This window comes from Malassezia globosa (genome assembly GCF_000181695.2).
Source record: "Malassezia globosa CBS 7966 chromosome Unknown mgl_sf_11.1, whole genome shotgun sequence".
NCBI lineage: Eukaryota > Fungi > Basidiomycota > Malasseziomycetes > Malasseziales > Malasseziaceae > Malassezia > Malassezia globosa.
Window position 1 is genome coordinate 39,168 of NW_001849859.1, and position 22,943 is coordinate 62,110.

The 22,943-nt window shown below is 51.1% G+C and overlaps 15 protein-coding genes across 15 annotated transcripts; 5 read left to right on the forward strand and 10 right to left on the reverse strand.

The window, feature by feature from the left end:
• Positions 1 to 184: 184 nt before the first annotated feature.
• MGL_3899 (uncharacterized protein) lies at positions 185 to 802 on the forward strand (the record flags this gene model as incomplete). Its single annotated transcript, XM_001728853.1, has 1 exon — positions 185 to 802. One exon carries the CDS (start codon positions 185 to 187, stop codon positions 800 to 802), a length of 618 nt encoding a protein of 205 aa, XP_001728905.1.
• Positions 803 to 1,289: 487 nt separating this feature from the next.
• On the forward strand, positions 1,290 to 1,916 carry MGL_3900 (uncharacterized protein; the record flags this gene model as incomplete). The annotated part of the gene is made up of 1 exon (XM_001728854.1): positions 1,290 to 1,916. One exon carries the CDS (start codon positions 1,290 to 1,292, stop codon positions 1,914 to 1,916), a length of 627 nt encoding a protein of 208 aa, XP_001728906.1.
• A 584-nt stretch (positions 1,917 to 2,500) lies between these two features.
• MGL_3901 (uncharacterized protein) lies at positions 2,501 to 3,463 on the reverse strand (the record flags this gene model as incomplete). Its single annotated transcript, XM_001728855.1, has 1 exon — positions 2,501 to 3,463. One exon carries the CDS (start codon positions 3,461 to 3,463, stop codon positions 2,501 to 2,503), a length of 963 nt encoding a protein of 320 aa, XP_001728907.1.
• A 467-nt stretch (positions 3,464 to 3,930) lies between these two features.
• Positions 3,931 to 4,428, reverse strand: MGL_3902 (uncharacterized protein; the record flags this gene model as incomplete). Its single annotated transcript, XM_001728856.1, has 3 exons — positions 3,931 to 4,056; positions 4,124 to 4,212; positions 4,254 to 4,428. 3 exons carry the CDS (start codon positions 4,426 to 4,428, stop codon positions 3,931 to 3,933), a joined length of 390 nt encoding a protein of 129 aa, XP_001728908.1.
• A 1,532-nt stretch (positions 4,429 to 5,960) lies between these two features.
• MGL_3903 (uncharacterized protein) lies at positions 5,961 to 6,680 on the reverse strand (the record flags this gene model as incomplete). Its single annotated transcript, XM_001728857.1, has 1 exon — positions 5,961 to 6,680. The coding sequence occupies one exon, from the start codon at positions 6,678 to 6,680 to the stop codon at positions 5,961 to 5,963; it is 720 nt and encodes a 239-aa protein (XP_001728909.1).
• Positions 6,681 to 7,221: 541 nt separating this feature from the next.
• Positions 7,222 to 7,745, forward strand: MGL_3904 (uncharacterized protein; the record flags this gene model as incomplete). Its single annotated transcript, XM_001728858.1, has 4 exons — positions 7,222 to 7,278; positions 7,329 to 7,345; positions 7,490 to 7,589; positions 7,686 to 7,745. 4 exons carry the CDS (start codon positions 7,222 to 7,224, stop codon positions 7,743 to 7,745), a joined length of 234 nt encoding a protein of 77 aa, XP_001728910.1.
• Positions 7,746 to 7,891: 146 nt separating this feature from the next.
• MGL_3905 (uncharacterized protein) lies at positions 7,892 to 9,727 on the reverse strand (the record flags this gene model as incomplete). The annotated part of the gene is made up of 1 exon (XM_001728859.1): positions 7,892 to 9,727. One exon carries the CDS (start codon positions 9,725 to 9,727, stop codon positions 7,892 to 7,894), a length of 1,836 nt encoding a protein of 611 aa, XP_001728911.1.
• A 590-nt stretch (positions 9,728 to 10,317) lies between these two features.
• MGL_3906 (uncharacterized protein) lies at positions 10,318 to 10,515 on the reverse strand (the record flags this gene model as incomplete). The annotated part of the gene is made up of 1 exon (XM_001728860.1): positions 10,318 to 10,515. The coding sequence occupies one exon, from the start codon at positions 10,513 to 10,515 to the stop codon at positions 10,318 to 10,320; it is 198 nt and encodes a 65-aa protein (XP_001728912.1).
• Positions 10,516 to 12,091: 1,576 nt separating this feature from the next.
• Positions 12,092 to 13,372, forward strand: MGL_3907 (uncharacterized protein; the record flags this gene model as incomplete). The annotated part of the gene is made up of 1 exon (XM_001728861.1): positions 12,092 to 13,372. One exon carries the CDS (start codon positions 12,092 to 12,094, stop codon positions 13,370 to 13,372), a length of 1,281 nt encoding a protein of 426 aa, XP_001728913.1.
• MGL_3908 (uncharacterized protein) lies at positions 13,357 to 14,376 on the reverse strand (the record flags this gene model as incomplete). The annotated part of the gene is made up of 3 exons (XM_001728862.1): positions 13,357 to 14,045; positions 14,211 to 14,244; positions 14,287 to 14,376. The coding sequence occupies 3 exons, from the start codon at positions 14,374 to 14,376 to the stop codon at positions 13,357 to 13,359; spliced, it is 813 nt and encodes a 270-aa protein (XP_001728914.1).
• A 240-nt stretch (positions 14,377 to 14,616) lies between these two features.
• On the reverse strand, positions 14,617 to 15,564 carry MGL_3909 (uncharacterized protein; the record flags this gene model as incomplete). The annotated part of the gene is made up of 1 exon (XM_001728863.1): positions 14,617 to 15,564. One exon carries the CDS (start codon positions 15,562 to 15,564, stop codon positions 14,617 to 14,619), a length of 948 nt encoding a protein of 315 aa, XP_001728915.1.
• A 414-nt stretch (positions 15,565 to 15,978) lies between these two features.
• MGL_3910 (uncharacterized protein) lies at positions 15,979 to 17,637 on the reverse strand (the record flags this gene model as incomplete). Its single annotated transcript, XM_001728864.1, has 2 exons — positions 15,979 to 17,427; positions 17,479 to 17,637. 2 exons carry the CDS (start codon positions 17,635 to 17,637, stop codon positions 15,979 to 15,981), a joined length of 1,608 nt encoding a protein of 535 aa, XP_001728916.1.
• Positions 17,638 to 17,908: 271 nt separating this feature from the next.
• Positions 17,909 to 19,294, reverse strand: MGL_3911 (uncharacterized protein; the record flags this gene model as incomplete). The annotated part of the gene is made up of 4 exons (XM_001728865.1): positions 17,909 to 18,170; positions 18,232 to 18,767; positions 18,877 to 19,227; positions 19,286 to 19,294. 4 exons carry the CDS (start codon positions 19,292 to 19,294, stop codon positions 17,909 to 17,911), a joined length of 1,158 nt encoding a protein of 385 aa, XP_001728917.1.
• Positions 19,295 to 19,735: 441 nt separating this feature from the next.
• Positions 19,736 to 20,269, forward strand: MGL_3912 (uncharacterized protein; the record flags this gene model as incomplete). The annotated part of the gene is made up of 1 exon (XM_001728866.1): positions 19,736 to 20,269. One exon carries the CDS (start codon positions 19,736 to 19,738, stop codon positions 20,267 to 20,269), a length of 534 nt encoding a protein of 177 aa, XP_001728918.1.
• Positions 20,270 to 20,585: 316 nt separating this feature from the next.
• MGL_3913 (uncharacterized protein) lies at positions 20,586 to 22,922 on the reverse strand (the record flags this gene model as incomplete). Its single annotated transcript, XM_001728867.1, has 1 exon — positions 20,586 to 22,922. The coding sequence occupies one exon, from the start codon at positions 22,920 to 22,922 to the stop codon at positions 20,586 to 20,588; it is 2,337 nt and encodes a 778-aa protein (XP_001728919.1).
• Between the last annotated feature and the right edge of the window lie 21 nt (positions 22,923 to 22,943).

The window sequence follows — 22,943 nt, forward strand, 5'->3', positions numbered from 1 at the left end:
TAAAAGACGCAACTGAAGGGTAGTCGTGGCTGGTATGTCTCTAGGAGGATTAGTAGGGTAAAAAGCGGCCATGTGGAGGACATGTGCGGATTTGAAAAAGTGCCAGAACAAAGTCCCGTGTCAAGTCTCAGGTTCACTTTACTGGAGACGCACTCAACTTTCAACCAAATTCCCAATTTCAAACATGGCCTCTTCAAATATTTGCAAGTCTTTCATTAAAGCGATCCAGAGCCGTCGTTCAATCTATGCTCTTTCAAAAAAGCCTATTCTTCCGGATGCACAAGTGGTGCAGCTGATTCAGCAGGCGGTCCGTGAGGCGCCCTCGTCATTCAACGTGCAGAGCAGCCGTGTCGTCGTGCTTTTGGGCAATCAGCATGACAACTATTGGAAACAAATTGTGCCTACAGCGCTTCGCCAAGTTGCAGGTGGGGAGGCTATGGAGGCATCGAAGGGCAAACTCGAGGCTTTTGCAGCTGGCGCCGGTACCATCCTCTTTTTCGAGGATAGCAACCTTATTAAGGGCCAGCAGGAAGCTTTCCCTCAATACGCCTCGAGCTTCCCTATCTGGTCGCACCACTCCTCAGGCATGGCCCAAATTTACACATGGACAGCCCTCGAAACTGAAGGATACGGTGCGAACTTGCAGCACTATGGCAACCTCACAGGCGAGACGCTCAAGAAGGTGTACAACTTGCCAGAGTCGTATGAGATCCAATGCGAAATGGTGTTTGGCTTCCCTGAGCAGCCAGCTGGTAGCAAGACATTCTTGCCGGATAACGAGCGCGTGGTTGTCTTCAAGTAGATAAGTTTACTCTTGAATCGACGATGTTGTTTAATATGAACGATGACTATGTATTTGGGTATAGTGCCGAGTGAGGACGACCACTAAGAGTGTGTAGGCGTTTTTCTAGCGGTGTGTCCTGATTACTTTTTTCTATATGGGAACATATGCGTGCGAAGAACCTGTATGAATGGTGACGACGGTCGACATTCCGAGCAATGTGTCACTTCGATGTGGTTGTATACGCAACAACCTTTGCGCTCGTCATTTCAAGATGTTGAATAAACACTGAGCGAAGTCGAAATTTCGTGCTCATTCGTTAGCCCAATCATGTGTGTCATCAGCGTTGGCCTGGTTTGCTATGCACGGACCTATTTGTGAATGATGATGCAAGCACAGGTTTACGTGGCGCCCGACCAAATTCCCGTGCTGAAATTTTGGCAACTCAATTTCGATTCTAAGTCCGAGTGGCTATTCGCTATCGACGAATTAACAACCATCATCGATCATGGCTAGCACGACGGCAACCAAGGAATTCCTTCAGGTCATCCAGAACCGTCGCACCATCTATGCACTCTCCAAGAAGACCATTCTGCCAGATGATGTTTTGATCAAGTACATCCAAGAACTTGTGCGTGAAGCGCCGTCGTCGTTCAATGTGATGTCGAGCCGCTGTGTGGTTCTTCTTGGAGCTCACCATGACAAGTACTGGGGCGAGCTTGTGCCGGGGGCACTCGTTTCTATCGTAGGTGAAGAGGGTCTCGCGGCGATGCGCCCCAAACTTGAAGCTTTCCGTCAAGGATACGGCACGATTCTTTTCTTCGAGGACCAGCAGCTGATCAAGGCTCAGCAAGAACAGTACCCGACTTACGCTCCGAGCTTCCCTATATGGTCACTTCATTCTTCGGGTATGGCACAGATCTATGTGTGGTCTGGCCTTGAAGCAGCTGGATATGGTGCAAGCCTTCAACACTACGGCAACCTGACGAGTGACGCGCTCAAGCAGCAATATAAGCTCCCTGCTTCGTACCAGATCCAGAGTGAGATGGTCTTTGGTTACCCTGAGCAAGGTGCACAGGAGAAGACATACAACCCTGACCATGAGCGCGTGATTGCATACGGCCACAGTGCCTAGATAGCTTATGATGCAAGTCGCATTACCCCCCAATCATTGTAACATTGTCATGTTGGGGGCCCCCTGAGGACGAGTGATGTTAGTTTATCGTTGCTCGTTGTGCCGCCCGAGGGATTCGAATAGATTCAGACCAATTGTTCGCAGCTCGTCTGCATGTCTTCTTCCGATATGGATTGGCGACAACGTGTCTATTAATGGTTTAGAAATACATGTTGGGGCTGGTATGAAAGAATGGATCATATCCAAATATATACAACAGATTAGTTTGTGCGATCATAGGCATCAGAATTGGGCACTCCTCACGTTGTGGCGTCGATTCTCAAATGCTGACACCATCATTAATCCCGAGCTTAGGGGTCCTGCCGCTGGGACATGTAAATCATGCTGGAAAGTTACGAGCTTCCTGCGAGGCGCTTGGACGATTAATCGCTCGTTTTCGAATCGTGCACGAATTCGAGACATGTCCGCGATCTGCTGCGAATATAATTCGTCTTTCGAAATGTTCCCAACGATCAGAACCCCATTTATTTGCCATGACATGAAGAGTGCGGCGATGATGACCCTTCGTCGTGAGTGTGAGTCCATCAAGGCTGAATCCAGGCATATACATTTACAACGGTATAGGCGTCGTGGGAAGTAGATACGGTGATGCGGTCATCATGGCTTTTCCCTAACGTGTGACTTGTGGACTCTTTAGTTTGAGGAGATGATGGGCGCGTCGTATCGATTTGTGAAAGGCTGGGTTTGTGGATTTGGACCGCTGAGGTGGGTGCGCCTGTAGAGATATTGGGTAGATTCTCTTTGGACAGCATGTCCATCGGATCTGAAAAACTCCGGTCCAATTCGCTCACCACTCGTGCCGACACTGGTCTCGGAGTAGCCATAGGAGGCCATTGGCTACTCCCAGACAAATGTGCACCCTGTCGGGAGCTGGTTGGCCAGCTCTCTCGATCATTGCCAAAATCACAGGATGTTGTGGAAAGAGAGAGTTCGGCATTGACATCAGCTCGCGCACCCTCCAATGTTTCTATGCCATCGAAAGAGGCGTCTGTCGAGTGTCGCTGCAATTTATCGTTCGCATGCGAGGCATAATCAGTCATGTCAAAATGCTTAGGCGACGAGGAAAATGGTCCTGGATCCGTGACTGATTGTCGTGACCGCAACTTGTCCAATGGTGCATGCACGGACAACGACGGCGAGGGGCGGCGAACAAATAAATCAGCGCGGCGTCCGAACACAGGCGATATTTCTTCGTTGTCATCAATGTGTGAGGATTCAGAGTGACCTGTGATATCGTTCGGGTCGAGGAAGATATTCTGTGGTTCACTTGTCTCGACATGTCCAGCGATCAAACTGCGCCAACTCTCAGGATCATATTCTCTTTGTGTCGGTATGGATAGCGTCGACATGCCCTTCTGGGTAGGCGGATCCTTAGGGCCATCGGTTGGCAATAAAGAACGCCATGATTCTGACGCTTGCTGCGACTCAATCGTGGGGCATTCGTAGGGTGTCGATGTCACATTCGTGAGCTTGGCGAGGGCAACCATCCTCGCTCCCAGCCTGTCCATGGTCAAGTCATCAGCAATCGGTTCGTTCTTGATGCGCATGAAGAATGCACTGAGTGGCTTTTGAGCTGATGGAATGTATCTATGCTCCAATCTAAGCTAAGATTGAAGCACAGTTACAGTCCTTGTGCCAAAAGCTATGATACGAGCTTGGTCACTTTCCTGCGAGTTCGCTCGTAAATATATGTTTGCGATTATGTCCAAGTCCGTTTTACGTGACTATTGACAAACTTGTTGCTACCGCCATAGGCTTTGAAATTCTCGGTCGACTTTTCAAGGGGGGGGGCGGAATTTGCACGCAAGTCTCGAATATTGGCTAGACCTACTGGTTACCGAATTTGTCCGCGTAAATACCACGTGGTCTGTGCATGACTTGGAGGAAGTCAGATGGCTTATCAGGTGTCGCCAGAGATGTCATGACTATTGTACAAACCGTAGTATTCAGCTATCTAGCTATGACTTGAAGGCATCGCAGGAAAAGCATTGGGGAGAGGGCCTGTTGTAGGTCCCAGGACGTAGTTTGGGTGCATTTGCACCAAGGATGCATAGTAATGCTGCATGACAGGAGCAGTGACCTGTGTCAACATTAGCAAGCTGAACTTGACAATCCATTTCGATCGCCAAACAAGATCCACCACATACCATTAAGCGCCAATTGATGACGTTGAGGAATTCCTTCTCAAGTAGGTTCATTTCGACCAAAGAAATGCCCCCGACCCGAGCGTAATGGGCTGATGGGGTGAGTTGACGCAAACCATGGTGGGTAACGTACTGTTCGTACTAAAAGAGTCACACAAAGCCTTGTTCGCGCACACGACAGCAGCACATAGGAAGCGATGTACAGTCAAACTGCAGATCGTGAAACCACTCATCCTTTCACAGACGCGATCAATGTAGATCAAGATAATTAACATACAAGGCTTGTCGAGAGTGGTGTACTTTGCCATGCGTCGCAAGTAAGCATCGATGCTAATACCCGGCGCCGCACGGGAGTGAAAGCGCGTCAGATCAGAAGGATGCAATGGAATGGTGTCATTATGAGTCATGAGTTGAACAAGCATGTCCGCTGGCATGAGCATTGGATGCTGGTTGGGAGGCGTACGTACATATGAGTGTGAAAAGGTCTTCCGGATCTGCGTCGTAGAATCGGCCAGGGAGCTCTTTTTTCACATCTGTAAGTTTTTGCGCGCGCATGCCGGTGGAAAATGCAGGACTTGAGTGGCTTGAGCCATCAGACGACCGATATCCGCCCGAAGACGCATGCTCGCTCGAGTCATATGAGCGAGATGCTTCGCTTGAAAACTGTGAAAATACTGCGGAGGAAGACCACTTTGAGGTTGAACTCTCTGCTGTACTTTGACGTGCAGGGCTTGCTCGCTCAATGGCGCTTGGATTGGTGTTGTTCTGCATCGCGTTCGCGCTGCGTTCTGTGAAAGACGCGCAAGTGTCGAAAGTAGTGCTCTCTTTGTGTGAAAGTTTACTCGCTGCACGGGCAGAAATACATGCCTGAACTTCCGCTAGCCCCTATGCTTAAAAGACACTGTTCAACTAGGTTGTCACAATATGTCTTTGAGGCAGCAGCGAGTACACAGTATCGATTGGAGAGATGCTGTTCTGGCAGGACATGTCCAAGGGTCTGGATGTGGGCTTCCCGATGTATCACGTGCGCACACTTCAAATCACTACCGCGTTTCAACGTGGAGGGAAATTAGCCCCACTATTTCCAGGGTGTCTAGCGTCGCTCTTCATCATGGTGGCACAGGAATCTCCAGCACGGCTCGAGCAGAAGTTAATGTCCTTGCAAGAGGAAAATGCCTTGCTGAAGGCAAAGCTGTCTAGAAATACCGAGAGCACGTCTGAAGCAAGCCGACGGTATGTCGAACATGCATATATCTGTGGCGAGTGACGTAATGCTGATGCGCTTGAATGGGAAGACTTATTCAATATTGTGAGAATCATCCTGACCCACTATTGTCTACGCTAGAGCACTCACAATCTGCATCTCGTATGACACCTAAAAATAAGTGCTGCACGTTGATGTGAAGAAATACCAGACATGTTCGTTATCGAAGGGGCAAGGAGTTCCAGATGTACTGAACGCAATATCTATTGAGGGCTGGGCTACCCCATGAGTTTGCTCAGATCGTCGGGGGGATACTGCTGGTTAGTATCAAAAGCCATTTGGAAATCTTAACGTACATGTGACTGCGCGAATGTCATGAGACGTTTTAGACTTTGAATGTACTTGCGACTCACTTCATCATTGAGCACTGGCGATGTGTTAGTCTCACGTCTGACCAAAGTTCTGTGCGACCAGTTTCTACGCTTTTGATCCAGTCCGATGATATATTTCTTTTTAATACATACCGTGAGCAACCTTTGATGTCTGCAATTTTTCATCCGCTGATCGCTCATGAATCCTAATGTATTAGCGCACTTTTTTCACCAACGCTTCCATGCACTCTCCCGAAGTTCCGACTTACCCAGCCATGGTAATTCCAATGGGCCAAGGCGCGTTGCCAATAGATAGCTGCAAGTACGAATCATTGGCTTTGCGGTACTCGCGCTGCTGCATATAATGTACAATTTCGGCAATGCGCAAAAGGACATCAGGCTCCAGGGAGCGTCGCCGCAGTGCTTTCAACAACGGCTTGATATATTCGGCCGTCTGCATTTGCATTGCACTAAGTTGACGTCCTTGCGCGCTGTGCCGCACGTCCTCCGGTCTTTTCGCTAAGGCCAACTCCCAATCGGCGAGTAAACCCTTTATTGTGTAGTAAAGAATAGGATATACACGTGCTGGATTTGTCCACATCAGCTTGAGGTCCATCACCGTGTGCATACCTACTCCTTCACGCATTCGGGCAGGCACTCGACCAGGCACGGATGACGACGAGGCGGTACTTGGAGCATCTTGCTCGGTCCTAGCCTCGTTTATTGACGTGCTCTTGCTTGCCAGGTGCGGTGATGATCGTCTTTCCACCTGTTCCATCAAAAGTTCCTTTTCCGTCGAGCGCATGAATCTCCTGCTGTCGTTGTGGCCTTGCATCACCCGCATTCCATGCTCTTCACTTAGCTCTAAGGATCGAAGACGCATACGTCGCTCCCTGCTTGTCTCTCCAAATAAATGAATCGGCTCACCTTTTTGACGTAGTCGCTGGATTGCGTCGTCGTCAGAAATGTGGAACCGTTCCTGCATCTCCTCTGTACCTTGCGTGTGTATACGTTCATTTCCAACTTGATTCGAGGTGGCTAGCGTACGTTGAATATCATTTTCTGCGGTTTGATCTTGCTGCGTAGGCTGGTCAGTTTGCGCTTTACTCCATTACACACGAGGCAAGCTGACACATACTTTGTTTTGTGAAGATTCCCTTTCGAATTCGAGTTTTTCTCGACTTCCACGACGCATGTACTTTGAGCCGCTCTCTGCGTCAGCAGAGACCTTGCGTTTCTGTGCAGATATGTGCGCCTTGAGGGCCTCCATCACCCTTCAATTGATGGATGCAGGCGACCAGTCTTTTCTTCTAGCGCTTGTACACGTTTGTTCTGTTCGCAAGTCCCACTTGCGCCCATCCTTTGAGTGTGGGGTGTGTGGCCGATATGCGCGTCGATCTCGTCGCGTCAAAAAGTGGAGGTTATCTCGGCCGATTGCGAGCGGTAGGGGCCGATGGGCGGGCACAACCGGTCGTGCAAAGACAAGGTGTGTTGTCAACCCTCTACCGTTGACGAAATTTGCAAGCATGCCACAGCAGCTGGACCTGAAGACCGCCGTGTTCGATTCGCGGTTCCCTAACCAGGTACGTGTAGTCCATGTTTGTGGAAGATTGTATTCTCACACATCAAACAGAACCAAACCCGCCACTGGTACGTTGCGGCTGCCGAAATGCCGCTCTAAGCGTTTCTTTTGTATATGCTAACGCATGGCGCACCGTGATGATGTGCGTGACTCTGATGCAGCTGGCAAAGGTATGTGTGAAGGTGGTCGGAGTAGCGCTAATACATGTGAAGTTATGTGGACTACTACCGCTGCGTAAACACGAAGGGCGAGGACTTTGAGCCCTGCAAGCAGTTCTTCTCGACGTTCCACTCGCTCTGCCCAAATGAATGGGTACGTGATTCAGCGCCCCTCGCCCTCCTCCTCTCTATGGATTTGGGTCTCTGGGTGTCATTGAATATGGTCGTGCAGTGACTAACACGGATGCAGCTGGAGAAGTGGGACGAGCAGCGCGAAAATGGTGCTTTCCCCGCCAAGCTCGATGGCTAATGGGACTCGTTCATCTTCGCGACTTTATGTAATCTTTTGGCCACTCTCGGAACTTCGTTATGCATGTAGTCTATTGCCATATGTACTTACGGAGCGAGGTCATTTGCATCACCCCTCTAGGCGTTCGAAAGAACGGATCCACATGTCTACTGTAGTGTGCGTGTCCACGCCAGCAGATCATTAACAAGGCCTCCCAGTTGTGCGCACATGTTTAGAGACTCGGCAAAAGTGTGCGCTTTGTCGTCGGGGAGGTTCGTGGAAATGCGCTGCTTCAGGCTCACGGCCTGTGCTTGAAGCTGCCAACCCTTACGATGACGCAGCTGGGCATTAATAACCATGTCCTGCTCGCTCACGAGGGTACTAAGTCGAAGCCACGAGCTACTCGGCTCGGTGTCAGACTCGAGCTGAAGAGTGGTTACTAACCCGCTTTCTCCTGAAGGGTCGTCTTGTGCGCTGGCCAACAGGGCAGCCCAATGTGCATGCTCCTGCAGGATTTCCAGCGCAGCATACAAATGCGCGAGACTCTGGAATGGTAGTGATGTGATGCTGCGGCATTCCTCATCGCGAAGTGATGCACAGAACCGGTGGCTCGTCCTAACAAGCTGGGCGACATAGCCATGAATGGGGCGGCGCGGCTTGGATGTCGACAAGTGGTGGCGAGCGAGGCCGAGTGCCAGATACACGTGGCGCGCGACGCGGTGCGGAACCAGCAACGCCGGCTTAATGTGAGCAATGAAGGCTAAAGGCCGTGCTTGGTCACAGTCAGCACTGCGAGCTTGGAATGGCTCATACACCATCTGTGGCATGCGTGCTGATGAGACGAGTGTGCACGCTGGCTTTGCGTCTGGCGCAAAGGGGACAGCGCTGGGTGCGATGCGCACGGTAGCCGAGTGGACAGGCGTGAATGCAATACACAAGTACGGGGTATGGTAGTGATGCAAAGCAAGGCCATGTCCATATCGGTGCAACAAGCGAGTGATTGATGGCTGGTCGTGAAGCGGGCGTGCGGGATCAACGCTTTGTGCGTGAAGCTGAGCTAGTTCATCCGCTTCGACTGAGCAGACATGGAGTGCGGCTGACCCCAATTGCTCAAGGACGTGGAATGCATCAAGTGTGTCACCATATGGGGAAAACGCATGTAATCCATCAATACAAGCGAGTGAAGCAAGTGTGGAAGTGAAGGAATGCCAAAGAGCAGCTGTCTGAGCATAGGAAGAATCGAGCCGAGCTCCCTTACAGAAGCGCTGCAAAAGTTGGTGGTCCACAGGAAGGCCAAACATGATGCGGGCCAGCTGTTGGAGTGGCAAGCGGACGACTTCTGCAAGCCCACTATCCTTGCTGGTCGGTGACTGGGCACCATTCGCAGATGCAAATGACAGCTGCAGCGAGACATGTGGTATCCACGAGGAAGATGTTTGAGAAGCAAGGTCCAGCTCAATGTCGAGCACGATAATGCGACCACCGCATGTGAGCGTATGGATCTTGTCTAATGAGGAGTTGGTGTCTTGCATATCGATACGTTCCTGGAAACACTCCAGATGCATGTCGGATGCTGTTGGTATGATAACTTGACACAATGTGTGCAGTGTTTCGACGGCAAGGCGGTGATCGGTCGATGGCTCAGACGCACGAGACAGGGCGCCCGTCCAAAGCTTCGGGGGTATCGGAGGGGGTATATAAACTGCAGATGAAGAAGCTTCGCGGAGACCTTGCGTCGCAAACGATAGCTCTAATGCTTGTGTGGCCAATTCCCTGATTTGCGCCGGCGTTGATGTATTTTTGTTCACTGTCACAGTTGAGTTGAGGTGTTCTTTCCATCGCTTGGAAGCTGAATGGAGTGCATCGAATACGTCAGACACATACTCCTGCGAGAGTCGATGCGCGTGATTCAGCGATGCGTGCTCGAGCGAGTACAGTCCTAGATATGTTGCACTGCGAAGTGACAGAGCGTGAACTTCCTCTGATACATTCGTGTGCCCCATACCTTGTCTCAACTCGCGAAGAGCAAAAAGAAGCTGGTGAACGGCTCCGATCGCAGTGCGCGGCATATTACGCTCTGCGCTCATTGCAGAATTGGGGCCCGACACACCATGATCCATGGTTGTGACAGCCACAAGGCTGCTGGCGCTTTGGTTCGTCCTTCTCCACCACTTGCACACTCTCACTTGGTTCTTCGCCGTTTTTTCTCCCTGTCATTGGGAGCTTCGACGATGTGACACACACGTGACCTCTCCACAAACACTTTCTACAACATGCATGTTAATGATTTCATCGGCCTAGTTCGTGTGGAATGCCATGTCCTATAGATGGATGTGAGAGTGAAAACACACAGCAGCCCAGGAAAACTGGCGGTGTAATACATGTTGCCCTACAAAATAGATTCATAAGGCTCAGACAGATATACAAGCATTCAATCTCCGCACCCCTGCCTATAAGGACAGTGATTTGCACAGTCATAGCTGGCACATACTCATCGAGACCACGTAGAGCGCGGCCGACTCGTTCCGATCATGGCTGCCACCAGTTGACCGATAGCTTAAGGATGGTCGGTACTAATGTACACATGAAAGTACTAGTCCTCATCGTCAAATGGATTATTGATGTACTCGTCATCCTCTGCGGCGGATGGCGTAGCCTTAGATGCATGCTCTTCGTCGGTATCTTGTGCCTGATCATGCTTTTGAGCTGTGAACCCATTCGCTGGTGGAGTTGTGGGCTCAGAGGACAGTTTCTTGTCAGTCGCCAGCGCAGAGGCAGGCCGGTCTTCCATTGAAGCCAACTTTGAATCCTGTACTTCGTTTGTATTTTGCCCCGCTGTTGACTCTGTCATTTTTTGATTCTCTGCTTGGCTTGTGTACCGCTGGCCCCAAGAAGCCCTGCTGTCACCATCTTCTGGTCTTGGCGGGACTTCGGGTACTGACTCTGTATGCGGTGGCAATGGTTTCTGTAGCCTGGAGGGTAACGGCACTGACGAGCTATGCATGAAGTGCTCGAGTTGTGCATCACTCAGCATTTGCGGGTCATTGTCGTATGGCTGCTTGCGCCAGTGTGCAACTGGATTCCAAGATGATGATGATGATGATGGTGCAGTTGCTTCATACTCGCTTGCATCTTGTGCGTTACTTGCCCAGATAGGTGCGGTTCCTACGTTCTGTGGACGAAAGAGACGATTCTTTGCCTCGCGATTCCGCAGAGCTGCTTCAGCTTTCTGTCGAAGCTGCGATAAAGTTGATCCAACCTTGGCTATGCCCTCTGTCGTGTGTTAGTAAAAAAAAACAAATGCTCAATCCCCCGGCCCTCATCAACCCCTGGGCTTTTCATACTCACGCTCAGTAAATCGGTTCAGGTCATCAGACCACTGACGCGCTTCTTCTGGACCGGGCCAGAAACTAGGCTCTGGCGGTGGTCTTTGTAATGTACTTGGATGTGGATTTGTACTGGGTGGACGAATTCGCGGACTGTATTGGAGTAGGGCAGGATCCCATTTTGGTTCGAACGGTTTACGCCGATTCGTACGCACGCGCGGCTCGTAGGTTGGCATAAAAGTGTGTGGATGCATTGTCCTGTCAGAAGATACAGAATCTGGATCACTGATTTCAAGCAGCAAAGAACCGCTGGCAAGCGTAAGCAGGAAAGGAAAATCACACTTGAGCACACGTACCAGCATGAGTGTTTCCGCGTTTCGAGCGCAGAATATCCGAAACCGTATCGCGCTTTAATGTGGGAAACATAGTCCATAGGTAATCTACACAGTCATCGTGTGTTGTGAGCGGCCTCGGCGCAGCTGGGGCGGACGATGTGCTTTGCACGTCTGGCGCAGTTCGCTCCTGAGTATTCAAAGTTGTAGCATCATTAGTTCCTTTGGCACCGAATGGAGACGAAGATTCATCATGTTCCTGTTTGTTTTCGTCTTTCCTGACATCAGATGGACTGGGCTTCATCTTGTTATCTTTGTCTTCGAGGGCTTCGCCAAGACTCGCAACATCGATCTCTTTGGCGTCGATCCCGCTCATCGTGCACTTCTAACACTTTGTTTAAGAAACCTGTACGATAACGGTACGTAAAAAGCGTGCTTCAATCCACTTCAGTGACTGAATATCTAGCAAGTAGTTCGAAATGAAGGGTTTGGGGGCTACCTCGACTTCGTACAAGACGTGGGGCAAGTATGGGGACAGGGAAACATGCAAAATGTGGGAGCCCAGCTCCTTACATAATCCAACTGCAGTGCCGCGCGTCGAGTCTCGCACGAGCCTCGGCTTGGATCCATGCAGTTTTAGGATCGTACGAATACTTGTGCGTGTGGTGTTTCTCTTCCTGCTCAGGCAAGTCACAGTGGGGTGTGTTGTATGGACGTGCACGTCGTCTACAACCAGCATGCTGGGCATCATAAAGCGAAGAAACTATTGGATGCGGTAGTGCGTCCGCGTCTCGAGGCATGGTGTCATGCACATCGTGAGACTCGCTGTATGCTTCATTTCCACGAGACTGATGCTCAAACAGGCGCCATTGGCACAGGCCGAGCATTGACTCAGCAGGCTATCGATCGCGCTAGTGTCTATGTTGTACTTGGAGGGGATGGAACAGTCCATGAGCTGCTGCAAGGCATGTACCTGGAGCGCCGCGTCTTTCTTGCGGACCACGGTGTCTCCTTGGTGATCGTGCCCGTGGGAACGGGCAATGCACTCTATCATAGTCACTTTGGTCCCGATATATCACCTTCAAGAGATCCTACATGGCGTCTGCGTTCGCTCGAGGCCTTCCTTCGCAGTGCCCCCGCAGGCCGTGCATCGTGTGCGTTAACAGTCATGCGAGCAAATCCTGGCAGTCGACTTGCCTGTGTAGTCGTCTCGCACGCATTGCATACGGCAATTCTTCGTGACTCAGAAGCACTTCGATCGAACCATCCTGGGCTAGAGCGCTTTCAAATGGCAGCAGAGAAAAACGCAACGGTTTGGTGTGATGCTGTACTTACGCTTCTTCCACAGGAACAGGCACCAGTCACCGTGTATGATCCAACGACACGCATCTTCCGAGCAGTGAATGAGAAACGAGTCAATCAGTCTGAGATGCGCATGGCAGAAGAAGACGCCACACTGTCATACGAGTGTATGCCTGATGGAAGGGTACGTCTTCGTGGCCCATTTATATATATGAATGCCATGACAGTCGACAGGCTCGAGCCGACATTTGTACCCGCACCATTTGCGAGTGTGTATGCGCCAGAGCCGCTTCGGCGCCCGAGTGATGCGATGGATGTGGTTGTCATGCGTCCGATGCAACGCAGGCCAACAGGGTCCAGGTGTGTGTCCAGAGACGAGGAGGCTGTGGCCTATGCTTCCGATGTGCTGTACCCTGCCCTTTTTCAGGGAATGTACAAACAAGGCAGACATGTGGACATGACTTATACGGATCATCATGAAGCGCACCACGTCCATGAAGGAAATAGGCCCTTTCGAGTCACCCACAGTCGGCCCGTTGTCGAGTACTTTCGTGCTGCTGGGTATGAATGGACACCTCTTCCTGGCGATGAGCAGGCCCGCTCCATGTGCGTGGACGGAACTGTGGTCAATGTTGATCATGCGAATGTCCAAGTACTGCGTAGTGCGCACGTCTACTTGTGGGGCTGAGTCTTCCGAGCAACAATCAAGCCACAGCGAACGTAGGCTGCATTGCCACCTTTTGCCCACGTTTGAACGAGTTTGCCAAGCGCACGCAATGCACGCCATTGCCAGGCACTTCCGCCACGCCACGCCAGGTCGTGAACGCCTATGCTTAGAAGGAACGAGGAAAAGCCAGGGAATACGTCATGTGAAATATCCTGCATTTCGATGTAGTCGAAGCCAGCATCGAGTAGCATGGCTTTGTACTTATCGAAGGAAACAAACGCATGTGGATTCGATCCGGATACATAACATGCACACCAATGCTGGATTCTATGCCACGCGGAGGGCGGTCGCGTTGGTGTGGGCAATGTTGATGCATGGAAGAGATTTGAGGCAGTGGCGTCAGTGGCGACTGGATATGGCCACGCACTGACGAGGTCTACGAGTGCTAGCGTGCCACCAGGGGCAAGCCGCGCATATGCGTCGCGAAAGAACTCGGCTCGGTCACTGAAATGATATGCACAGTCCAGGGCCAGAATGACATCATATATAGAGTGCGTAGCCTGATCAGAGCGTATCCACCGAACAACGTCGGCACACCAGACAGTAGCCCGATGGCCAAGCCGTTCGCGAGCGCGATGTGCATGTGCTGGCACGCTCGTCACGCCATGTAGACATGAAGGCCCGTATTGTTTAGCTAGGATGAGCAATGAGTCACCACATCCATGTCCAATGTCTAGGATCCGTGCATGCGGGGGAATCATCGCAGCTTTGTGAAGGAGCTCAGCTAGAGCTGTTCAAGGTACATTAGCATGGTTAAAAACGTCATTGGCATTGACGCAATGAGCGAGGATGAACGAACCTTGGCATGCTTTAGGAAAGGAGGATGTGCTAGTCTGCTTTTGTTAGACGTCGGATATGGATATTGACATACATACTTTCCACAAGCCCATATTCATCCATTCGGTGCGAGGCGGCTCAACGTTCAGTGCAAGATGCGCAATAGGAGCATAGGCATCTGTGCTCATCGTTCGTGTGTAACGATAAGAAGGGGATGGGTGCAGAGCGACCTTGGTCGTGTTTCGAAAGTGGAAACACATAGATGAACGCTCACAAGAAAATGCCCATAACTGGTGATTGCTCGTCGGCTTATACGTGCTAGAAAACAACCTGGAAGCCATATGTACATAAAGTCTACGTAGAGTGTCTGCATAAAGACAATTGCAAATCCGCAGCTAGCGGCTGGTAACTGGTGGTCTGCCGTCTCATTACAGGTAGGCGGTTCTGTCATCGTGAGGCGCTGCTAATGGTTCATAGAAACGCTTAGCCAGCGCAAGCCATTGTGACTGAGAACGTCGAGAATTCAAACCATTGATCAGGTCATCAATGTCAGGTTTATCACCAGCAAGTTTCTTGATGTCGTTCTTTGAAATCGGACAAGAAATAGAAATAACAGGACTCAGATCAAAAGGTACTTTGAATGAATACAGTTGGATGTTTACATGCACTTTCAGAAGAAGCTGGAGCTTTTTGTTCGACTTGAAGCAACGCGATGCAATATCTTTGAGAATGCTAAGATGAGAATCTTTGTTCAAGTCATATTCTAGCTTGCATGGAAGAGTGACCGTGGTGTCGTCACGCGCATGAATTGTTTGATGGGCCACATTACAAGTTCCAATCGATGTAGTCTGTTCAGAGTTGTCGTAGGCAAGCGCGCTAATGTTGTTGATCTTTGCTGGCACATAGTTTGGGTTTCTGACGACAAACGAGAGGTTCGCTGGCACGCTGAAATGGCCGCCGCTAATATCCAACTGCTGCTGTGATTGTGGAAGCTGTATGTCGTCGTTGAATCCAATGTTCGGTGGGCGCAAGAAAATGAAAATCAACATGATGACGCACAATGCGAGAATGATGCCAAATACAAGGATAAATAACAATATACGAAGAATCTGCATCAAACAGTTCTGGTTTTGAAAAGCACGGCGATCCTCTGGGAGCCAGATGCCTTTACGCTGAGAACCCAGGTACATAGAAGGATTCCGGTCCATGGAGTTGACGTCGGAAAAGAGGGCAGATTCTTCAATCGCTGGCTCATCAATAAATTTGTCGCTCATTGGCTCGAACTCCGTTGCTGGTTGCATCGATGTATTCGCCCCTGCGTACATGTGGTCTTGCATCGGCGGATCGAGCAGCTGGACAGGCCGATTCTGATTCATCGGCATTCCAAAATATGGCGCCGACGAAGACATATCTGTGTATGACGTGCGTATATTTTTTCTTTCGGTCCGGAGCGCAGAGCTGTGTATGGGTCCTGAGCCAGTTAGAGAGTGGCACTGCCCCAGATTAGTACGGGGTTAACTCTATGGAGAACGATCTAGCAGAACAGACCGAACTGGCCGTGGCCCACCACTTGGGATGCCCCAATAGTGGTATGATCGCAATTATGATTTGTCAACGCTTGGTTCGGCCGGGTCGTGACAGGATCACCTACTTGAATGGCTGTACTCTGCAGTCGCTTTTGCCATGGTGGGAGTGAGAAAGTAGCGTGCGGTATGGCTCCACCAACAGTGACACACAGTGACACACACACACACACACACATTCGAAACGCGACAGAATCTTACACTCGCTCAGCGAGAAAGGTGATAGTCATCAATGCGCAGCAGTAACGCGACGGTCTCTGTGGCAAGCTCTAGAGCACTTGTGGACACCAAGAGTGGCTGCAGCACATTTTCTTCGAGAATGTTTGTAATCATACCCTTACGCACGTTGATACCTGCTGTCTTTTCCCCCATGGCATGACGATTACGCAGCTCCGTCACAATGGTGATGGGATTCAACCCTGCATTTTCCGCCAGCGTCGTAGGGATCACTTCGAGCGCCTCCGCAAAAGCCTGGAAACTATATGCCTCCAAGCTCTGGAGCGTTTGCGCATGCTGTGCCAACATGCGCGACATATGCACTTCAGGCGCACCACCACCCGCGATCAGAGCGCGTTTCTTCACTAAACAGCGAACGACACACAGTGCATCATGAAGACTACGCTCGCTTTCTTCGAGGACAAGCGAATTCGAGCCTGTGCACAGCACACTGACAGTGCGACCCGGATTTTTGATCTTGGACACCTTTACCACACGAGCGCCACTGTGTTGGACTTCATCAACAAGATCTGCGCTTGCAAGTTTATCCTCTGTAAATGCCTCAATGTCTGTGATGGGGCTCGTGCCCAGAGACTTGCAAAGGAACTCGATTTCATCACGCTCAATGTCCTTGATGACCATAATCTTGAGCTTCGCGAGGAAATGCAGCGCAAGCTCATTCACAGCATCACGCAGAATGCTCTTTTGCATTAAAAGCACGTTGCAACCTGTCTTTTTGATCTTCTTGCACATATTTAGCAGGTACTGTCGCTCTTCCTTCAGGATTTTGTCCATTTGTCGGTAGTCGTTGACAACAATTTGATTGTCCATGTCAGGTTTCGGGCTGCTTAGCTGGAATTGGCACACTGCGATCTTGGCCTTTTCTACGCGCGATGGGCCGCCACTTGACGTGACCACATTTTGCTCCAGCACGAGACCGTCGACTAGCTCTGTGTCATCGATCGTGCCACCCACCTTCTTCACAATGCGGATATCGCGAAGGTCGACCGACTCACCTTCTCCCTTTTTCGGATCCACGATACGTAGCACGCTGTCGACGGCGATAGGTGCCAAAACAGACGAGTACTGCGAGACAACTTTGGAGCTCAGGGATGTCGTTGCTGCTCGCAATAGACTGTCGCGGTCATTCAAATTCACTGGGGTCGAGATCTCGTTCAGATACTCGACGGCCTTGGTAGCAGCATGCTGGAATGATTCTGCGATGACTGTTGGGTGTATGCCTTTCGTCAAGAGCTTCTCTGCTGCACCGAGAAGACTGCCAGCGATGACAACAACTGATGTTGTTCCATCACCAGCCTCGACATCCTGCGCTTGAGAAAGATCAACAAGCATGCGTGCGGCAGGATGCACAACCGCCATGTGTTTCAGGATCGTCGCACCGTCGTTCGTAATCACCACTTCTCCCGACGACGTTTGGATCTGGTATGTTAGTGTATTGTACGGATCGCATGCGTGCAGACTCATACATACCATCTTGTCCATACCCTTCGGTCCGAGAGATGTTCGAATTGCGTCACTTACAGCCTTGGCTGCCGACAAGTTAGAACGCCTCACTTCATCTGGCTTGTCACTATTTTTGAAGGCACGGAAGCCTGGCTGCGACTGCCTACTGGCGACTGGAGCCGACATTGGTACTAAGACGGTCTTTCAGTCAAATTAGATGTAGATGCAGATAACGGATGGGGTTCCTCTTCGTCTCGCTGTTCGCTGCCGTCGACGTCGCCGCCGTCGTTGTCACACAAGACACCTACTTGAACGCGTCAGCGGAGGCGTAACTGACACGTTCGATCTCACGTCCTTTTTCTCTATTCCACCCACACCACCCAATCTCGACTCTCGGGGCTCGCAATGAGGGTATATGTGCAAATATCTTTTATCAGTGACTACTGCCACCCACGCGCTAGTCTGAGTCGATTTCTATCACGTCTGGCTGGGTGGAGGTGTCGGCGCTGGGGCGAGACCAGAGAGTATGTCCTTGACCTTGGAAGGCCGTCGTGCCGGCGGGCGACTCATTTGGCTCCTCTTCCTGATGGTTCCGACTAACTGGCACACGAAGACGATCGACAGCATAGCCGAAGAAGAGATGGCCATATGGCAAGTTTAACGCAGCAGGCACCCGTTTTTCTTCCAAAAGTGTGTCATTCGTGACCACAGCCGGTCGACTTGGATGTCGTGAGTATACATGATCCAATGTCGAACGGGAGCAAGAGAGTGCGAACGTACCTTGTGTCTTGAATACGACTGCCTGGTTCAAGCGGAGTGATCGGCTTATCTTTTTTTCCTTTCGTTTTTTTACCGCTAAGCGTCTGTCCCATGCCTTTGAAGGGTGCAGCCACACTGCTAGTTTCTTTAGTAGCGACACCAACAGTCTTTGAGGAAGCATTTGCCAAACTACGCCCGACAGACCCATGCGCAGGTAAGATGATATCGTGCTTGTCTTGATCGATACGTAGTTTGGAGGCCATCGTTGGCGGAGGTGCGCGTGGCTGCGGCGTAGGTTCCACATATCCTTTTGGCGGTGCAAAGTCAACTTCCAAGTCAGTCTCGATGATCGTGATGCCTTCTGCATCCGGCTGCACTTCCATAATCAAGATCTCAAACGTCAAGCAATTGTAGCTGATTTCAATGATATCACCTTTAGTGAGCGTGGGGTAGTTCCGCAAGGCCTGCTCAAGCACAGCTTTCGGATCGCTAATTTCGAGAAAATCGACCGTTTGTGGCTGAAGCTTGACAAACTTCCCTTTAGGAAGGCGCGTGCCCTGAACATGGATGGGATCACCATCTTCTAGGTCAAGCGAGCGCATCATCTGTGTCGACGGTTGTCAGTAGACAGCGGGCGAGCGCAAACGCGACGATTCGATAACTTACCCAGGATGGAAGATAAACCTTGCCTTCTTCGGCAATAAACTCGACGACACCAGCATGAGTTCGTTGTGACCGCGAGCGGCCAGTACCTCGAAATGCAAAAGTCCATGGCGACTCTAGCTCAAGGTCTGTGATGGTAGACAGAGCAGACGGCGGCATGATCACCTTTCCACCATAGCTAACATCTTTCCGCTCACGTCCAGGAAAGCGCGACATATGATAAGCTTTAAAGTAATCCTCGTAAGCATCAAGGGGCGCAGGAAAGCGACGGTCAAATCCGCTCATAAAGTCGCTCAAGCCACCCCATCGTGCCGGGCGACCTAAACCAGCCAGTCCATTCTCAATATGGCCGAACTAGTAAAAAAATATAAGCTGATGCACTACTAGACATGCCACTCTCACCGAGACGTACCATAGACATGTTCTGGACAGGTATATCGTACGAACGAGTCTAGATCGGTCGTGGCGTCGCGCCGTTGACTATGTGGAGTTGACGCTGTCAACAGGCTTCCCCCCAGCCCTTATCATTTCCCCACTCAACCCACACCATACTCATCCTTGAATACACAACCTCCATACCGATTTCTGCTTCTCTATGATCAGTGGCGCATCAATTTTATCGAAGCTGGGCTCATTTAGCTCCTGCGAGGTTTGTTGATAATGTAGAGGGACATGCAATTTAACATATCTAAAGGTAGCTGATGCACTCATCAAACTAAAGCTGCCACACGGTGGCTACCTGCCGGGCATCGAGATGTTTTCTCCCCGTCATATTGATGGTTCTACCAAGGTGTGTGGCCCGGCATTCACGGTAAAGGTGTGTTGCTCTGCTTTGAACCAAGAGACTCGTCTCACACACTAGATGGTCCCCCAAAGTGATGTGACTGCACCCAAGCCGCCCAAGCACTTTGTCGATGCTGCTGAACCAGACTCTGTGATGCTCATTTCATCCCCATCATCTACAAGGTCGGCCGTTTGGGGCGGTCTTATGACGGCGCGTGCGCAGAATGTGGGCGTGTTGGGCGTCGTGCTTGATGGTCGGTGTCGTGACCTGTCTGAGCACCGGGACAATGGGTTTCCAGTCTTTGCGCGAGGCCATTCGGTCCTGGGCCAGTCGCCATTCACGCGACCTAGTGAACTGCAGGTGCCCCTGACTATTTCTGATCCCACCGTGCCATTGGATGAGACTGGCAAGCCGGCTTTCCCACCTGTCACAGTACAACCTGGTGACATCTTGCTGGCGGATTTGGACGGGGTCGTGAGTGTTCCGAAAGATCTTTTGGAGCAAGTTGTAGAAATAGCCTCAGAAGGTCGCCGAGTCGATGGTCTGTGTATGGATGATCTGCGTGCGGGAAAAGAGATCAAGGCAACATTCGCATTACATCGTGGAAAGTAAATACATCCGCATGGAGCCGCTCTCCTCCATACGTCGTGCGAACGCGTTTTCAGCGTGGATATGTGCGTTTAGTGTGATAGGTGTATGGTAGGGTGATCGTACGATTCTGTTCCGCAGCCAGTGTGGTGCTAGACCAAGGGCTTCAACCTGGTCGTGATTTCGTGGTCACCCGATCTCCCTTTGTGTCGCGATGAAAATCGATTGTGGCAGCATGCATTGATGACGTATTTCAGTGTGCGTGTGCGTCATGTCGAAATGGATCACCGACTCTTACTATATACTTTAGGGCTTTATTAACATATCTCCACGTGTAAGCCTAAGACAAAAAGCGGCTTTGGCGTGCACGGCGACTAATGTCCCGGCTGCGACTGCTTGATCGAGTAAAGTGTTCCGGGATGTCATTGTAGTGAGTAGTGGGCGTGAACTGTCTTTGGGTTGTCGACTGAGCGAACGGCATCTGCATTGCGATATTCTCCGCTGTGGCAGCACCGGCTGTGGGCATGGTTGTCGTTGTTATGGGCGGGGCAGCACCAGACGGCGCGCTGGACCTAAGGCCAGAAGATCGCGGCGGTCCAAATTGGCTCAGCATGTGCTGCATCGACTCCATCGCAATATTCGCGCGCATTTGACATGCGTGGCTCAAAAGGTATGAGGCCTTGTCACTCTTAAGAGGACGCGTCTGAGGCACAAGGGCCTTGTGCGACAAAATTAGCTCAAATTCGAAGCGGGCCTGGGCAAAATCGCCTTTCGCACAGTATAGATTACCGAGCTCGTAGTGGGCGAAGTACACTAGATAGCGGTCCACAGCATCGAGACGCATGCCATTCTCACACACCTTGGATAGGGATGTCACGGCCTCGACTGCAGCCTTTGCGACATCAGGCCTGTCGTTCAGCGGATACTGCAGGACCGTGTGCTTCTTGGGGAATGCGACGTATCGGAATGCCACACCACGTAGGAAGTGAGCCAAGCAGAACTGGGAGTAGAACGCGGTAGCTCCGCCAGGGAACGAGTCCGGCGACTCGAACCGCTGAAGCGCACGTAGCACGTGATCAATGCGCTTCAACTGCTCATCGAGCAGGATGAAGACGGGCGTCTGAGCCAGACAATGCCACAAGTATGCGAATTCCATCGCTGGCAGGCCTAGCGGCGTCTGCTGCGAGAATCTTTCGGCTCGAAGAGTAACAAAACGCTCAAATGGCAAGTGACGGCCAGCCATCTTTCGGGCAAAGCTCGGTACTGTCCGCATCATAGACTCAGCCTGCATGTGGTTGTCGGACGACTCTTCAAACAAGACAGCTGCCTTGCCGTACTGGCAGATGGCCTTGGACCAATTGGATTCTCGCACTAGAAGGTCGAAGCATTCTGAGGCTTTCTTGTACTCGCAAAGAGATAGATATGCAAGCGCGAGGCGCCAGTAACAGAGATGATGCAATTGCTTATACGCCTTCTGAGAATCGATCGCAAGGCGGAAGCAGTCAATCGCCTTGTCAGGCAAAGCCTGTGATACATACATCAGCGACGAAAAGAATAGGTAAAATACACCTTGCGGAAAGCGGCGCTGGTTCCAAGTCAGGACATGATCTGCCATCACCAAGTCCACGTCCGGCAGTGGCACGCTCGACGGAATGACCAAATGGTAGACGAGAATCGCTAGGTCACACAATGGTCGGCGGAAACCTTCTTGCGTCACTGGGATGCGCGGCTCGCTCTGCACACGCGTCCAGCCTCCTGCGCGCTCGAAAAACGCCAACGCCTTTGGTCGGCTGTTCTCAAAGTCGACGCCTTCCATGAACTTGAGCAAGCGCGGCTCGAGGACCGAAAGGACCAGCATACAGCAGCCCATGTTGAAGAACACGCCTGAGCGAAGATCCTCGTCGATCGACTTTGTCGGTGATTGACCTGTGCGGTTTGCCTCATCCACAACTTCGTCGCCTGCTTCGACCATCTTTAGCAGGTTGCGAAGACACAAGTAGGCCGTGCGGAGACTCATTGCCTCGCGGATAAGGCCCACAGTGTCGCCTGTGTACAAGATGCTCAGAATGGACTTGTGCAGCAGGGATTCCGCATACACAAGTTCAGCATGTTGCTGAAGCCTTGACATGTCATTCAGTGTGCTCTTGCCAGGTAGCAGGGACGATAGCTTCCCGTGCCCCTTGCGAAGAACGCCTGCAACACTCTTAGTATGTTTGCAGCATTTGATGGCAATGCGCAAGTCATCGGGCTCAAACGTCATGAGGCTTTTGATTACATTGATCATCGACATGCACGCAGACCGATACAAGCGGGACTCTGCTCCCTCAACGCACAGCTCTTCCGCCTCCAACATTTGTGAGTTGAGGAACAGCTGCATGGCTTCATGTGCGACCTCGAGATCCGAACGTAGTTCTTCATCGTTTTGCATACACATAGACCGAGTTACCTTGACATTGGTGTAGGTAGGTGCGACGATGGCATCGTTAGCATGTGAGAAGTTCTTGTCTTCGTTCCAAAGTGACTTTTCGTCATCGTCCATATCGAAATCATGCGCAATCGTCGCACTATTTCGATGTCCGCCTTGTGCATCCGTTGAGCTCGAAGCATCACCGTCGCCGTCCTGGCTATTCCAAGCGTCATTCTCATCCTCATCCTCAACCCCATCTGCGGCCTCCATTCCTTCATTACGTTGCTTTCC